This window comes from Labeo rohita, chromosome 15 (genome assembly GCF_022985175.1).
Source record: "Labeo rohita strain BAU-BD-2019 chromosome 15, IGBB_LRoh.1.0, whole genome shotgun sequence".
Classification (NCBI taxonomy): domain Eukaryota; kingdom Metazoa; phylum Chordata; class Actinopteri; order Cypriniformes; family Cyprinidae; genus Labeo; species Labeo rohita.
This window is the reverse complement of record NC_066883.1, coordinates 35782967-35800603: the sequence shown is the minus strand read 5'-3', so window position 1 is coordinate 35800603 and position 17637 is coordinate 35782967. Positions and strand designations below refer to the sequence as shown.

Here is a 17637-nt window from a genome sequence, read left to right as displayed (position 1 = left end):
CTTTTTTTATCAAACCAAATGAACCATATAGGGCCTTAAAACGATGTTACCAAAATAAAAGTTTAAGAACAAGTTAATAAAATGATACCGAGATATTTTTAATGATTCTTGAGTTACAGGCATGTGAACTTCAGGAAAAAATACAACTTAAAAATACAACAAAATATAACTTTTGTAAACATATTAAGCAGTTACAATCATTTTAAGGGTGATAAATGTAAAAACTGAATGTGAATCCTGATTTAACAGCAGAAAACAACAGAGATCAGGTATCAGTCTGTGGAATCAGATATTTGATGTGTCAGAGTTTAGTTCTGTCATTCACTTGTTACTGCTGTACCGGGTCATGATCATTTAAATGCATTTCTGTACCATTTATCATCCATATACTGATCGATATTTCACTGCTACCAAAACAATCAAAAATAAACAATCAAGAGTGGAAACCAACCTATTTGTTCCTCAATATCTTCATGTTTTATTCTGGATGATTCTGGATAACTCATGTCTTCAATCTCCTTTTTAATAAACTCAATATTCACCATAGTATGTGTCAGATTTCAGCACTGGACTCTCAGCATCTCTCTTCTGCTAGTAGTGTTTTTGCTCCTTTGTATTTATACGGCAAACTCGAAAACGTTTTAATGTATTACTGACACCTGCTGGAATTTCCTGGTAACAAACACATACAGGTAGAGTTTTCATGTTTTAAGAGTATTTTCTTTATCAATGTCTTAATGAGCAGGAAATCAGTCAAAGAATAAAAAACATCAATGTAAGACTAAAGTGACAAAATACTTTTGCTGTTCTCCAACAAAACAGAAAAAAACATCTTTGAAACACTGAATCTGTTGAAAACATTTGCTTACTCTGATACAGAACAATGCTTTTTAATATGAGTTGCTAGAGCTGCTGACTGATTGAAACTCTTTCCACACTGAGTACAGTGGTACGGCTTCTCTCCAGTATGAACTCGTTCATGTCTTTTCAGGCCTCCAGAGCGACTAAAACTCTTGTCACAATGTGAGCACTTGTAAGGTTTTTCTCCAGTGTGAATTCTTTGGTGCTGTTTCAGATTGCCAGCTTTAGTAAAGCTCTTCCCACACTCACAACACACATGATCTCTCACTCCATTATGTCTTTTCTGATGCTCTTCACAGTGATCCAGCCTTGCGAAACTCTTTCCACAGTAAGGACACACATGAGGCTTCTCATCTGAATGAACTGTCAGGTGTGTTTTTAGTCGTGATGAATATATAAACTGTTTACCACACTGATCACAGCTAAATGATGGCTTTTCAGAGTGAATGTGAAGATGATTTGAAAGACCTGATCTAGATTCAAAAGTCTCTCCACAATGAGTACAGTGGTACAGCTTTTCTCCAGTGTGAACTTGCTTGTGCCTTTTTAGGCTTCCAGATTCAGTGAAGCTCTTGTCACAGTGTGAGCACTTGTAAGGTTTTTCTCCAGTATGAGTCCTTTGATGCTGTTTCAAATGTTCTGCTGTAGTAAAGCTCTGTCCACACTCACACACATGATCTTTCACTTCATGATATATTTTCTGGTGCTGTTTAAAAGTGCGCAGGCTTTTTAAACTCTTTTCACAGAAAGAACACACATGCTTCTCGTCTGAATGAACTTTCAGATGTTTTTTTAGATATGATGATGAAATAAACTTCTTATCACACTGATCACAGTTAAATGGCTTTTCTCCAGAGTGATGATAACGGAGCAGATGATCACGGAGATTTGATGAATCAGCAAAACTCTTTCCACACTGAGGGCATGTGTACAGTTTCTCTCCAGTGTGGATTCTCATGTGTCTTTCAAGGTGTCCTTTATCTCTGAAACTCTTTGCACACTGTGCGCAGGTGTGCCGCTGTTTGGCTTTTTTTCTTGAAGTTTTGATTTTACTATGTTCCTCCTTCACTTCATTCACCTCATGTCTTTGATGTTTTACTTTCATCCAGTCTAAAATAAATAAATGTTGCTGTCAAAATCAGTGAAGCTGATTTGAAGGTTCGTTATGTCGTTCCTTGTTAATAAAATTAAAAAGTGGATATGACCATTTAGATGATCATTTATCATTCCTAATGCTTTCACAGCTACTACATTTTTTTAACAGCAGCTTTAATGTTTCTCAGCAGTCAACAATAAAGAATTAAGAATGGACACCAACCTGTTTGTTCCTCAGTATCTTCATGTTTTATTCTGGATGGCTCTGGATCACTCATGTCTTCAATCTCCTCTTTAACTTCTGTACCTGTAATGTAGGAAGATGTGAATATTCCTCATCTTATTAATCTAGTTAAAGCACAAACCACCACAGATTCTAATGATTTCACTGGTCCTGTCAATCACAGCAATCAAGCCAAATTACAGGATGAAAAATAAAGTTAGAAAGACAGCAGCATCAACTTTAGCAATACTTGTTGCATTGTAACAGTTCAAGAATAAGATAAAAGCACATTTCTATTTATTTATTTGTTTTTTCCTGCAGTTGGACCTCCTGTATCTCAATAAACATATCTTTTAAGTGGTTTTTGGTTCTTATTAGTAATGGTTCTTATTAACTGTTTTCAACAAACTTCTTTTAAAGACCTCATTTTTGAGACCACATATGGTTCAAATCCAGACATGGAGATTTGTCACATTTTCAGTTTGCATAGCCGACACCTTTTTATTTTAAAGAGTAATGTCTAAAGAAGATATAATGTTTAAACTAGATACATATCTTGTTTCCCTCTATCAAAACAACTGCATGAAACAAACCTGTCTGAATGCCAAAAATATTAATTTCCCAGAGATTGTGTGCTTGTATCTCCAAAAGTATTAAAGATATCTCAATATAATTTTAGATTCTGTTTTCTTGAATCCTCATTATTTTTAAAGCCCTATATGTGTCATTCCCAGTGATATGGGGATTGCAATGTGGCTGTGTGAGAAAATGATTGAATTTTACTCATTTTTATAAGGCTTATATTTATTTAAAAGAGTAAAGATTAAACACCAAATAATCTTGAAACTAGAAGTGCATCTTTTTTTAAATCAAACCAACTGAAACCAAAATTATGTTACCAAAATAAAAGTTTAAGAACAAGTTAATAAATGTATACTGAGATATTTTTAATAATTCTTGAGTTACAGGCATTCAAACGTGAAAATACAAAAATCACTTAGTGTACAATTTTGTTGACAGGTGACTGAGTGATTGTGTTGACCAATAAAATCAGTGCTTTCACACAATGAAATGTGCTTTATGTGCCAATTTACAGAAGATCTCAGACATCATCATAATGAATGAGGAGAAAACCTAAGCATTGCCTAAGCAGCTTAGGTAATGTTATGGCTGTTTCTGTCAGACTATTATTTCACTAATTGTCAGTTACACGGTTTTGTTTTGCTTTGATGTTATGTACTATTCTCATTGTAACTGTATGCAATAATGCTGTAATTATTTTCAAAGTACAAATATACAAATATTTGTTGTGCCAGTAAAGTTCCTTACTGGATAAAATGACAAGTTTTGCTAAACATATTAAGTAGTTACAATCATTTCGATGTTGATAAATGTGAAAACTGAATGTGAATCCTGATTTAACAGCAGAAAACAACAGAGATCAGGTATCAGTCTGTGGTATCAGATATTTGATGTGTCAAAGCTTAGTTCTGTCATTCATGATCATTTTAATGCATTTCTGTATCATTTATTATCCATATACTGATCGATATTTCACAGCTTACAAAAACAAACCAACCTGATTGTTCCTCAGTATCTTCATGTTTTATTCTGGATGGTTCTGGATCACTCATGTCTTCAATTTCCTCTTTAATAAACTCAATATTTAATATAGTTTGTGTCAGATTTCGGCACTCCACTCCCGCGCTTCTCTCTTCTGCTCTTCGTGTTTTTGCTCTTTTGTATTTGTATGGAAACCTTGAAAACGCTTTAGTGAGTTGCTGCCAACTGCTGGAAACTCATGGTAACACACCCGCAGGGTTTAGATAGGATTTTTCAGACATAATGATTTTATACTGTACACACATTTTACGTTATTCTATCTATGAATAATCTCGATTAATAAAAAGACTATAATCAGCTGCTGAAAAGCCAATAGTTCACATCAAGCATGTTTCATTGAGTTTTGATCCAATCCATCATTTTAGTTGTGACAGCATTTAAATATGTAATGTACGTTGGATCAATTAAATAAATGTATGATTAAATAAATTCAGTGCACACAGACTGAAGTCTTTGGTTCTTTTAATTGTGATGATTTTGGCTCACACTGAACAAAAATTCACTATCGCAAGTATATGGTGACATGCCAATCAGCTAATCAACTCCTGCAAAGGTTTCCTGATCCTTCAATATGATCTCTCAGTTTGGTTCACTAGGCTACACAATCATGGGGAAGACTGCTGATCTGACAGTTGTCTAGAAGACAATCACTGACACCCTTCACAAGGAGAGTAAGCCACAAACATTCATTGCAAAAGAAGCACAGAGTGCTGCATCCAAGCATGTTAACAGAAAGTTGAGTGGAAGAAAAAGATGCACAACCAACAGAGAGAACTGCAGTCTTGAGAGGCTTGTCGAGCAAAATTGCTTCAAGAATTTGGGTGAACTTCACAAGGAATGGACTGAGGCTGGGGTCAAGGCATCAAGAGCCACCACACACAGACGTGTCAAGGAATTTGGCTACAGTTGTCGTATTCCTCTTGTTTAGCCACTCCTGAACCACAGACAACGTCAGAGGCGTCTTACCTGGGCTAAGGAGGAGAAGAAATGGACTGTTGCCCAGTGGTCCAAAGTCCTCTTTTCAGATGAGAGCAAGTTTTGTAAATAAAAAGTGAAAAAACTAACAACACATTAACATTGATCAAATGATAATACCAATGATCATTTTTGTTTATTTCAATATTGATTCAACAGCAGTGATGTTGAACCAACTTTATATTCATACAGTATAACATTGATTCATTGACATTGATTATTTTTGTTAATTTCAATGTTAATTCAACAGCAGTGATGTAGACTCAATCATAGTGTAACACTGATTCAGATTTATTTTTAATTTTTGTCTGAAACCCCAAAATGGGAGAAGAACCTGCACCAACACCACTGACAGATGAAGAGAAGGTTTTATTTGTAGGAAATAAACACCAAATAAATTGTGAATAATTTGTGTTTATTTAACAGCTGTTGTGGTGGTTACAGCACATCTATCATACTACCCTTCCATCTGGCATGCTTCTATTCCATAACAGATCGATTAAGGTATTTACATAAAGGCTTTTCAGTCCGATATAACAACCAAATAATGGTTTATTTGGTTGCATGTAGACTTATAATGATATCAAGACTTTTACATCAAAAAAACATCATCATCATTTAGAAATAACAGGATATTTTCTGTACTGTTTTTAATTCCCCTTATCAGAATGCTATGTTTGAATAGGCAGTGCTTATCCACACTATTACATCATAGAGTAGAACATTCCACAAACTTTCGTTTTGGCAGAATGGCTTCAATATAAGCTGTTTTTAGACTAACAGGATGACTTTATAGTACAATGACGCCAATGAATCTCAGTTCATGACCCCTTTAAAGGAGAAGTCCACTTCCAGAACAACAATTTACAGATAATGTACTCACCCCCTTGTCATCCAAGATGTTCATGTCTTTCTTTCTGCAGTCGTAAAGAAATTATGTTTTTTGAGGAAAAAAGAATCAGGATTTTTCATCATATAATGGACTGATATGGTGCCCTGATTTTGAACTTCCAAAATGCAGTTTAAATGCGGCTTCAAACGATTCCAAATGTGGTTGTAAACGATCCTAGTCGAGGAAGAAGGGTCTTATCTAGCGAAATGATTCGGTTATTTTCATTTTAAAAAATACAATTTAAATACTTTTTAATCTTAAACGCTCGTCTTGCCTTTCTCTCCCTGAACTCTGTGTATTCTGGCTCAAGACATTTAGGGTATGTCAAAAAACTCCAATCACATATTCTCCCTCAACTTAAAACAATCATCGCTGCAGAAGTACCAACCCAGTCTTTGCAAAGTGAACACACAAAGAAGATCAAACACCCTTAACAAAAAAGGGTAAAACAGTGATATACGATGATTCTGAAGTTGAGATAAGTTTATTGACATTCCCTAACTGTATTGACCTGGAAAAAAACTGTTCAGGCAGAGCAAGAAAAAACGAGCATTTGACATTAAAAAGTATATACATTTTATTATTTTTATGAAAATAAATAATCATTTTACTACATAAGACCCTTCTTCCTCGGCTGGGATCGTTTAGAACCGCATTTAAACTATATTTTGAAAGTTCAAATTGGGGCACCATATCAGTCCATTATATGGAGAAAAAATATTGAAATATTTTCCTCAAAAAATATAATTTCTTTATGACTGAAGAAAGACGTGAACATCTTGGATGACAAGGGAGTGAGTACATTATCTGATAATATACCTTTAATGTCTGATAATATACTGCGTTGGAGTTTATATCTTGTTATCACAATATATAGCGTTAAACAAATTGGAAACAGAGTTTCTAAAACCAAATACTTGTGTTCACTTCATTTACACTGAGCTAATCTCATATTTACTGTACATGAATCTCACACTGTTGACTTGGACCTGTAGAAAACATTTGCTCACTCTGACACAGAACAATACTTTTTAATATGAGTCACTAGAGCTGATGACTGAGTGAAACTCTTTCCACACCGAGTACAGTGGTACGGCTTCTCTCCGGTATGAACTCGCTCGTGTACTTTCAGGCTTCCAGGCTGAGTGAAACTCTTGCCACAATGTGAGCACTTGTAAGGTTTTTCTCCAGTATGAATTCTTTGGTGCTCTTTCAGATAGACAGCCAAAGTAAAGCTCTTCCCACACTCACAACACACATGATCTTTCACTTGATTATGTGTTTTCTGATGCTTTTTACAGTTGTCCAGCCTTGAAAAAATCTTCCCACAGAAATAACACACATGAGGCTTCTCATCTGAATGAACTGTCAAGTGTCTTTTTAGAGTTGATGAAGAAATAAACTTTTTACCACACTGATCACAGTTAAATGGCTTTTCTCCAGAGTGAATGGGCAGATGTTTTTTGAGACCTTTTGAATTTTTGAAACTCTCTCCACACTGAGTACAGTGGTACGGCTTCTCTCCAGTATGAACTTGCTCATGTACTTTCAAGTTTCCTGAATGAGTGAAAGTCTTGTCACAATGTGAGCACTTGTAAGGTTTTTCTCCAGTATGAATCCTTTGGTGCTGTTTCAGATCGCCAGCTGCATTAAAGCTCCTCCCACATTCAAAGCACACATGATCGCTAATATTATGCGTTCTCTGGTGTTGTTTCAAACTTCGCAATCGTGAAAAACTACTTCCACAGTAAGAACACACATGAGGCTTCTCATCGGAATGAACTGTCAGGTGGATTTTTAGATTTGCTGATGAAATAAACTTTTTACCACATTGATCACAACTAAATGGCTTTTCTCCAGAGTGAGTGTGCAGATGATAACTAAGACTAGATGCTCCAGTAAAACTCTTTCCACACTGAGGGCATGTGTACGGTTTCTCTCCAGTGTGGATTCTCATGTGTCTTTTAAGGTCTCCTTTCTGTCTGAAACTCCTTCCACACTGTGTGCAGTTGTGCAGCTGTTTGGCTTTTACAGTTTTAATTTTACAGTGTTCCTCCTCCACTTCACTCACCTCATGTCTTTGCTGTTTTACTTCTATCCAGTCTAAAATAAACAAATGATGTGGTTAGAATCAAGTAAACTGGAGCTTTGTTACATTAATGTTTAAGAAACATGAACGTACACCAACCTATCTGTTCCTCAGTCTCTTCATGTTTTATTCTCGATAGCTCTGGATCACTCATGTCTTCAATCTCCTCTTTAACAAACTCCATCTTTACTGTATTCACCAGTATTTATAGGTGAGTTGTTATGGGAGGGGCTTCACGGCATGAAATCTGCCAACATATTACACTTTAATTTATAATAAACTAGGACGCTACTAGAAACATACAGACTAAAAATACAGGTCATTCAGCAAAAATATTCCAACATTTGCTTTTAAATCCAACATCTTAAAGGAGAAGTCCACTTCCAGATCGTTGACTAGATAAGACCCTTCTTACTCAGCTGGGATCGTTTAAAACCACATTTGGGATCGTTTGAAGATGCATTTAAACTGCATTTTGGAAGTTCAAACTTGGAGCACCACATCAGTCCATTATATGGAAAAAAAAAAATCCTGAAATGTTTACCTCAAAAAAATATAATTTCTTTACGACTGAAGAAAGAAAGACGCGAACATCTTGGATGACAAGGGGGTGAGTACATTATCTGTACATTTTCGTTCTGGAAGTGGACTTCTCCTTTAAAGTCAGTTAAAATATTCAGCAGTCATCTCTCTTCTGTGCATGCTCAAATTTGACAACTCTTTGTTGTATTGCTCCCACCTACTGGCAATTGTTGTTAATACACAGGCACACATTGTCATTATGGTGACATTTCATAGGCATAATTTCTGTATTTCTGCAGTACAAACTATGTTCTATCCCCTTACCCCAAACGTACCCTTAAAAATACCCACAAAACAACAGGCATTTTTAGATATTCCACATTTTCTATGATTTATAACAGTGGTTCTCAACCCGCGGCCCCCTAGCGGCCCGTCACAAATCCAACTGTGGCCCGCCGAACATATTACAAAATAACTTACAGTTTAACAATTAATTTTTGTTTTTACATTAATTAAAAAAATGTACAAAATAAATATAAACTATAATGTTTTTATTTTAAATATTTTTGTAAACGATACCTTAAAATGAAAAGAAGCAGGTTTTTACAATCAGAAATTTCTTAAACCAGTGAATAATTTATTCCGGGGGATAAATTATGCGTATACCCACTTCTTCAGGCACCACTACACCAATGTTTTTTTATATCAATACATGCAATTGTTTAGATATAATATTTATAATATTACAAATCTGGTTGGTCTGTATTGGTGACGTAATATGTAAATGATATGTGGCCCACGAGACTTGCACTTGGACAATAATGTGGCCCACTGGAAAAAAAGGTTAAGAACCACTGATTTATAAGCTTAAAAAAGTCAGCACAAAGCCAAAATGTACTGGTATTACTACACTTGTGGTGACATTTGGTTGTAGTGAATGCCAGTACACACACACACTATACATACACTATGAATTCTGCAAAACAAATCAGTATTTTTTTTTTTTGTGTGTGTGCTTTGGTGTGCACAAATGTACCAATTATATATTTCTTATAACATTTGGTTCTTTGGTCTGCTTTTGGATGTGTCCAAGTGTCCTTTTTCTAAAGAGATCTAAATTTTGGGTGTTACCCTTCAATCTTTTGGTTTACTTTGCTGGATACATTTTTCATTAGATGTAATTTCACTGCTCCTTTGTTGTCTTAATGTTCTTCCGTAATGAATAATTAAAATCAAGAATGGACACCAACCTCTTTGTTCCTCAGTGTCTTCATGGATGTTCACAGTTCTGGATAATTGTGTGATGACCAAATCTGCTGAGCAAAACATCAAACACAGTCACTGAATTGATAGTTTTTATAATTAGAACAGATTTTTGTTTGTATTAATTTTGTTTTATCTGTTAACAAACTATTATACATAATTTTATTCGTACATAAACAATCACATATGAAGACAAAAACTAAAACAAGCAGGCAAAACCTGGAAAGAAAACAAAATATAAATGTATAAATGTATATAAATACTTCTTTGTAGCTTTAAACACTGGCGCATCAAACAATCAATATGACAATTAAAATTAATGTTATGAGTCAGAATACAGAATAAATATATATTCTAGGACATTAAAAATAGGTAAGCATATTTGCTGTTATAAATAAAACCTCATGATTTTTTGTCAGATTTCAGCTGCTACATCTGGAGTTTCTGATGTAAAAAATCCCAACCTTTATTGTTGAACTGTTAAGCCATGAATAGGTGGATGAAGACAAACTCTGTAAACCTGGAACATGCAGAATGTAAATATACGACATCCGATGAAAATGTTACACTCAGCTCGACTCCAGCGCTATTTTTTATGCTCGTCGTGTTTTTGTTCTTTTGTATTTGTATGGAAAACTCGAAAACGCTTTAGTATATTGCTGACACCTGCTGGAAATTCCTGGTAACACGGAGGTTTTTCATCTTTTATGAGGATTTTCCATAGACATGCATGCATATTTTACATAATTTACACTGAATAATCTCTCCTGACAACAAGACTATCATTAAATGAGCTGCTGAAAAGCCAATAGTTCTCTGTTTTCACCTCATTCATTATGATGATGTCTGAGATTTCATTGTGTGTCAACAGACTGAGACAAACTACAGGATCATCACAAATAAAATTATTACTAAACATTACTAACACACTCTAATGAACTAACACATCAATTAAATCACACAAAATTAGAGATGTCAGTAAAATGGAAATTTTATTTGCAACATTATATAGAGACTACGCAACTTTTAGATTGCATAGTATTGCATTTGCAAATAAATATCTTAAAACAATGTAACAAAAAAATGTCAGAGAGAATTGTTTCATAAACTGACAAATGACTGGTTGTTGTGTTTTGTCACATATTTTTCCAGTTTAATTTGGGTGTTTTTTTTTTTTTTTTTTTTTTTTTGTCAATCAATCAAAGAATAAGAAACATTAACGCAAGACTAAAGTGACTAAAAACTTTTTCTGTTCTCCAACAAAATGGAAAAAAGGCATTTCAGAGCTTAACTATTTTATTTACTTTACTGCATCTGAATCTCACATTGTTGACTTGAAAAATTGAATCTGTAGAAAACATTTGCTCACTCTGACACAGAACAATGCTTTTTAATATGAGTCAGTAGATTTACTAATTGATTGAAACTCTTTCCACACTGAGTACAGTGGTACGGCTTCTCTCCAGTGTGAACTCGCTCATGCTTTCTTAGGTTTCCAGAAAAAGTGAAACTCTTGTCACAGTGTGAGCACTTGTAAGGTTTTTCCCCAGTGTGAACTCTTTGGTGCTGCTTCAGACAGTAAGCTCTAGTAAAGCTCTTCCCACACTCACAGACATGATCTCTCACTTCATTATGTGTTTTCTGGTGCTGTTTATAAATAGCCAGGCTTGAAAAACTCTTTCCACAGTATGAACACACATGAGGCTTCTCATCTGAATGAACTGTCTGGTGTGTTTTTAGATGTGATGATGAAACAAACTTTTTACCACACTGATCACAGCTAAATGGCTTTTCTACAGAGTGAACATGCAGATGATAACTGAGACCTGATGAATTAGCAAAACTCTTTACTGAGGGCATGTGAGCGGTTTCTCTCCAGTGTGGATTCTCAAGTGTTCTTTAGGGTTTCCTTTGTTTCTGAAACTCTTTCCACACTGTGCAGCTGTTTGGCTTTTACAGCTTTGATTTTACAGTGTTTCTTCTCCACTTTATTCACCCCATGGCTTTGCTGTTTTACTTCTCTCCAGTCTAAAATAAACAAATGATGTTATTAAAATCAGTGAACCTGATTTAATATCAAAAACCAGTTAAGGTCACATATTTATCTGTGAGTATCAAGTATCAGATATTTGATGTGTCAAAGGTTAGTTCTGTCATTCCTTGTTAATGAAATAAAAATTATTTCACATCAACCATTTTTTTTTTTTTTTTACAGCAGCTTTGTTGTTTCACAGCAGTCAACAGAATGGACACCAACCTGTTTGTTCCTCAGTATCTTCGTGTTTTATTCTGGATGGTTCTGGATCACTCATGTCATCAATCTCCTCTTTAACAAACTCCATCTTTACCGTAGTATGACACATATTTTCAGCTGCTGTACCTGGAGTTTGTTCCTGTAATGTAGGATGATGTAAATATTCCTCAGTTTTTTAACCCAGTTAAGGCACAAACCCCGCCCACCACAGATTCTAAAGATTTCATTGGTCGTGTCAATCACAGTGGCTACGTGTACATGCACCCAAATAATCCACTTGTAATCACATTGACGGTTCAATGGGATTTAAAAACGTTCATGTAAACACCTTAATAGATCCAAATGTTGGTCGCTTTTAATAACTGATACCTTTTTTATTTTGAAGAGGAATGTCTGAAGAAGATGAATGCTAAAACTAGAAATATATATTGTTTCTCTCTTTATTAAAACAACTGCATTGAACATACCTGTCTGAGTGCCTGTGACTGAAGAATTAAAGATATATCATGATTCTGAGGTTTTCTTTTGGACATCACAATCTGTGCCTATGAGTAAAATGTTGAATTTTACTAAATAAGTTAATAATGTGTCTTGTTGCTTTCTGTCAAACCAAATAACCAAGACAATACGAACACCAATCATTTCACTAACATCCTTGTCACAGTATGATGTTCATATAATTTACACTGAATAATCTCTCCGGACAATAGTCATTGGGCTGCTGAAAAGCCAACAGTTCCCTGTTTTCTCCTCATTCATTATGATGATGTCTGAGATCTTCTGTAAATTGGCACATTAAGCACATTTCATTCATGTGTCAACAGACTGAGACAAACTACAGGATCATCACAAATAAAATCTATTACTGAACAACTAAATGCTATAATGAGCTAACACATCAATAAGAAAATCACACATCAAATGCATTATACAGAACCTATGCAACATTTATGTTGCAGAGAAATTATTATCTTAGAAAAAAAGTTTTGTTACAAAATGTCTCAAAGTAATTGAGGAGGCACTAAATCATTCAAAGAGACTTTAAAACATCCCCACAAATCTTATGGTATTTCACAGTAAAACAGCTAGTCTCATATTTACTGTATCTGAATCTCACAAGGTTGACTTGAAATATTAGATCTGTCGAAAACATTTGCTCACTCTGACACAGAACAACGCTTTTTAATATGAGTCGCTAGAGATGATGACTGAGTGAAACTCTTTCCACACTGAGTACAGTGGTACGGCTTCTCTCCAGTATGAACTCGCTCATGTGATTTCAGGTTTCCAGACAAAGCAAAACTCTTGTCACAATATGAGCACTTGTAAGGTTTTTCTCCAGAATGAATTCTTCGGTGCCGTTTTAGTTGACTTTCTGTAATAAAGCTCTTCCCACACTCACAACACACATGATCTTTCACTTCATTATGTGTTTTCTGGTGCTCTTTACAGTGAGGCAGCCTTGAAAAACTCTTTCCACAGTAAGAACACACATGAGGCTTCTCGTCTGAATGAGCTATCATGTGGTTTTTTAAATGTGATGATGAAATAAACTTTTTACCACACTGATCACAGTTAAATGGCTTTTCTCCAGAGTGAATGCGCAGATGATAACTAAGACCTGATGCATCAGCAAAACTCTTTCCGCACTGAATACAGTGGTACGGCTTCTCTCCAGTATGAAGTCGCTCATGCTTTTTCAGGCTTCCAGACTCAGTGAAACTTTTGTCACAATATGAGCACTTGTAAGGTTTTTCTCCAGTATGAATTCTTTGGTGCTGTTTCAGATAGACATGTCTAGTATAGCTTTTCCCACACTCAAAACACATGTAATCTCTCACTTCGTTATGTGTTTTCTGGTGCTGTTTATAAACAGCCAGGCTTGAAAAACTCTTTCCACAGTAAGAACACACATGAGGCTTCTCATCTGTATGAACTGTCAGGTGGATTTTTAAACTTGATGACGAAATAAACTTTTTACCACACTGATCACAGCTAAATGGCTTTTCTCCAGAGTGAGTGTGCAGATGATAACGGAGACCTGATGCATCAGTATAACTCTTTCCACACTGAGGGCATGTGTACGGTTTCTCTCCAGTGTGGATTCTCATGTGTCTTTTAAGTTGTCCTTTGTATCTGAAATTTTTTCTACACTGTGTGCAGGTATGCAGCCGTTTGGCTTTTTTTCTTGAAGTTCTGATTTTACAGTGTTCCTCCTCCACTTCATTCATCCTACGTCTTAGCTGTTTTACTTCAATCCAGTCTGAAATAAACAAATGATGTGGTTAAAATCAGTGAACCTGATTTAATAGGACAAACCAAATGAGGTCATATTTATCTGAGTATCAGGGATCAGTAATTAGTTTATTAGTCATTCCTTGTTAATGAAATTAAAATGAGGATATAATGTATCATTCCTGTTGCTCATTATTTTACAGTCACTAAATCTTTTTAACAGATGCTTTAATGTTTCTCAACAGTCAACAATGAAAAGTCAAGAATGGATACCAACCTAATTGTTCCTCAATATCTTCATGTTTTATTCTGGATGGTTCTGGATCACTCATGTCTTCAATCTCCTCTTTAACTTCTGTTCCTGTAATGTAGGATAATGTGAATATTCCTCAGCTTTTTAACCCAGTTAAAGCACAAACCCCACCCACCACAGATTCTAATGATTTTATTGGTCACAACACTGAAGCAAATCTAGTACAAACCTGTGAACTTAGTGTAGAGTTATTTTGTCAAACAACCAAATTTCAGAAACTTCCCCAACTGAATTTGTTGGACTTGTTCACATTTAATGAAGAAAGACAAACATAAGTAGTGAGAAAGTCTAAATAATTAATGTCATGGATGAATATTTACAGAGTAATTCATTTGGTAGAGGGGAGTCAAGATTACAATTTTCATCTGGGATGTGGAGCCAAATTAAAATAACTTTAGGAAGATTTTAGCAATACTTGATGCACTGTCAGAGTTTTGACTTATTTTGGTGCTACAGTATAGCATTAAACAAACAAATTGAAAACAGATTGTCTAAAAGCAAATACTTATGTACAAATGACTTCTACATTCTTGCAGCTGCTACTAATATTTCGTTCATCTTTGCTTTGATTAATGACAAATTAATAACTGAAAAAATACTTGATAACGTCAACTCAAAACAATACTTTATTGTTCCTCAGTGATCAAAAATAAACTTAATCTCTGCGTTCATTAAATAGACTGGCCAACACAAGACGTTGTTTCTGTTATAGTGCAATTAATGAAAAATAAATAACTTAAACATATCCAATTCACGGTGGACCTACCACACAATCCATTTGACAGATTTAGCAAAAAAAACACAAAATGTACTTAATTTACACTGTAAGAGCTGCTTTCTAGTTCAGCAAAAAAAATAAAAAAATTCATGAACACTCAATTAACTAAGATGATACAGTGTTTTCAGAAGAAAATATCTTGTACATATTTCACACAATTTACTTGTATTTGGCATGGAAACAAATGTTGCTCACTTTAAGTGATTTTTCACAAGCGAGTTTGACGAACGGCCAGCATGAATCATTTGGTGCCGTTTCAGAGAGTCAGCTGTAGTAAAGCTCTTCTCACACTCACAACACACATGATTTTTCACATCATGTGTTCTCAGATGCTTTCTACAATTGTCAAGTCTTGAAAAACACTTTCCACAGTAAGAACACACATGAGGCTTTGCATCTAAATGAACTTTCATGTGAACTTTTAGATTTCCTGATGCATGAAATTTTTTACCACACTGATCACAGCTAAACGGCGTTTCTCCAGAGTGAATCTTCAGATGTTTTTTGAGACATGGTGCAGTGTTGAAACTCTTTCCACACTGAGCACAGTAGTATGGCATCTCTCCAGTATGAGCTCGCTCATGTGATTTCATATATTCAGACCGAGTAAAACGCTTGTCACAATATGAGCACTTGTAAGGTTTTTCTCCAGTATGAACTTCTTGGTGCCGTTTTAACTCACTAGGTGTAGCAAAACCATTTCCACACTTGTAACACACATGATCCTTCACATCACTATGTGTTTTCAGATGCCTTCTACAGTTGTCCATCCTTGAAAAACCCTTTCCACAAAAAGAGCACACATGAGGCTTCTCATCTGAATGAACTTTCATGTGAATTTTTAGATTTACTGATCCATGAAATTTTTTACCACACTGATTACAGCTAAACGGCTTTTCACCAGAGTGCCAGCGCAGATGTTTACGGAGACTAGATGTGCAAGTAAAACTTTTTTCACACTGTGAGCAGGTGTGCAGCTTTTTGGCTTTTTTTCTTCGTGTTTTGAAGTTATGACATTCCTCCTTCACTTCATTCATCTCATGTCTTTGCTGTTTTACTTCAATCCATTCTAAAGTAAGCAAAATATGCACATTAATGCTTCTCAGCAGTCAACGATAGAGAATCAAAAATAGACACCAACCTGTTTGTTCCGCAGCATCTTTGTGTTTTATTCTGGGTGGTTCTGGATCATCAGTGTCTTCAATTTCCTCTTTAATAAACTCCATCTTTAACATTCACACAGATTTCAGCTGCTGCACCTGGAGTTTGTTTTTCTCTTATAGGGTGATGTGAATATTCACCAGTATGCTAACCGAGGAAAAATTATAAAAACTTATTTTTAGATACACTGAAAAACATGAACAGATCGAGTGCTGATCAAAATGAATTACTCTATTCAATTGTGTAGCATGTTAAAAGTACATGCAAAACACACATTAACGCAAAATGGATTTGTAAGTAAACAGTTTTTATAAAACCACGGAGTCAAGAAATTGTCTTAATCACACAGAAGTGCTCACACTTACACTCTGCCAACATATTATGTTCTAATTAAGAATCAATCAAAACATGTGAACTCTGTAAACAGTGAACATCTCACACATGCATACTTAAAATATACGACATCCAATTAACTGACCTTCATTTATGATCGATCACTTTTAGCTTAAAGTCGGTTAAAATATCCAGTACTCGTCTTACACGCTACTCTCTTCAGTGCATGCTCCATTTGTTCCTTTGGATTTTTATGGGAACCTCTTCAGTGTATTGCTGCCATCTAATGGAATAAGCTGGTAATATAGACATATATATAACATATGTGACCCTGGACCACAAAACCAGTCTTAAGTGTAATTTTTTCTAAATTGAGGTTTATACATAATCTGAAAGCTGAATAAATAAGCTTTCCGTTGATGTATGGTTTGTTAGGATAGGATATTTGCCTGAGATACAACTATTTGAAAATCTGGAATCTGGGTGCAAAAAATCTAAATACTGAGAAAATCGCCTTTAAAGTTGTCCAAATGAAGTTCATAGCAATGCATATTACTAATCAAAAATTAAGTTTTGATACATTTATGATAGGAAATTTACAAAATATCTTCATGGAACATGATTTTTACTTATTATCCTAATGATTTTTGGCATAAAAGAAAAATCGATACATTTGACCTATCCGATATATTTTTGGCTATTGCTACAAATGTACTTGTGCAACATAAGACTGGTTTTGTGGTCCAGGGTCACATTTAGTCTGTTAGGTCAGAATGTTTCCTGATTAAGCGTAATTCTTAGCTAACCCACAGTGCCCTGGTTATAGTATTGTGGTAACAACCACTTTCAGCCCATTAATGCATTATGATATCCTGCTTTTGACTTTTTATTTTGATGCTACAATATATGGCATTTAACTGAGCTGCTGAAAAGCCAATAGTTCCCTGTTTTCTCCTCATTCATTATGATGATGTCTGAGATCTTCTGTAAATTGGCACATTAAGCACATTTCATTGTGTG

General features: G+C 35.0%; 3 protein-coding genes across 36 annotated transcripts in view; all 3 read right to left on the bottom strand.

Annotated features, from left to right (window-relative positions):
• Positions 1–17637, bottom strand: part of LOC127177730 (gastrula zinc finger protein XlCGF7.1-like) — a 124287-nt gene that overhangs the window by 35469 nt on the left and 71181 nt on the right. For 24 of the 32 annotated variants that reach the window (XM_051130158.1, XM_051130165.1, XM_051130173.1 and 21 more), the window contains exon 3: positions 2180–2263. The exons of 3 other annotated variants lie outside the window; for them this stretch is intronic. In XM_051130158.1, the coding sequence (XP_050986115.1) occupies positions 2180–2263 (84 nt within the window). Of the gene's footprint in view, positions 1–451; positions 841–2179; positions 2264–3758; positions 3904–17637 lie in introns of those variants that run through there. 5 more of the 32 variants (XM_051130175.1, XM_051130186.1, XM_051130160.1 and 2 more) reach the window with 4 other exon arrangements.
• Positions 5183–10150, bottom strand: LOC127177743 (gastrula zinc finger protein XlCGF52.1-like). Of its 3 annotated transcripts, none has more exons than XM_051130241.1 (4): positions 10008–10150; positions 9531–9596; positions 7852–8005; positions 5183–7772 (listed from the first exon to the last, which is right to left on the bottom strand). In XM_051130241.1, the coding sequence occupies exons 3-4, from the start codon at positions 7940–7942 to the stop codon at positions 6676–6678; spliced, it is 1188 nt and encodes a 395-aa protein (XP_050986198.1). In that variant the 5' UTR covers positions 7943–8005; positions 9531–9596; positions 10008–10150; the 3' UTR covers positions 5183–6675. The 3 variants fall into 3 exon arrangements, with proteins under 3 accessions (XP_050986198.1, XP_050986197.1, XP_050986199.1); XM_051130240.1 differs by having other exon boundaries at positions 9531–9593; XM_051130242.1 differs by having other exon boundaries at positions 7858–8005; positions 9531–9593.
• On the bottom strand, positions 12277–16892 carry LOC127177736 (gastrula zinc finger protein XlCGF52.1-like). Its single transcript, XM_051130196.1, has 5 exons — positions 16763–16892; positions 16265–16431; positions 14310–14393; positions 12959–14060; positions 12277–12342 (listed from the first exon to the last, which is right to left on the bottom strand). The coding sequence occupies exons 2-5, from the start codon at positions 16356–16358 to the stop codon at positions 12330–12332; spliced, it is 1293 nt and encodes a 430-aa protein (XP_050986153.1). The 5' UTR covers positions 16359–16431; positions 16763–16892; the 3' UTR covers positions 12277–12329.

What these genes read in the sequence shown, in the direction of transcription:
- LOC127177736 (XM_051130196.1), bottom strand. Translation starts at nt 16,358, where the DNA reads ATGTTAAAGATGGAGTTTATTAAAGAGGAAATTGAAGACACTGATGAT. An exon ending in AGATGCTGCGGAACAAACAG is followed by an intron (nt 14,394 to 16,264) that starts GTTGGTGTCTAT and finishes CCTACATTACAG; the next exon opens with GAACAGAAGTTAAAGAGGAG. An exon ending in AGATATTGAGGAACAATTAG is followed by an intron (nt 14,061 to 14,309) that starts GTTGGTATCCAT and finishes TGTTTATTTCAG; the next exon opens with ACTGGATTGAAGTAAAACAG.
- LOC127177743 (XM_051130241.1), bottom strand. Translation starts at nt 7,942, where the DNA reads ATGGAGTTTGTTAAAGAGGAGATTGAAGACATGAGTGATCCAGAGCTA. An exon ending in TGAGGAACAGATAGGTTGGT is followed by an intron (nt 7,773 to 7,851) that starts GTACGTTCATGT and finishes TGTTTATTTTAG; the next exon opens with ACTGGATAGAAGTAAAACAG.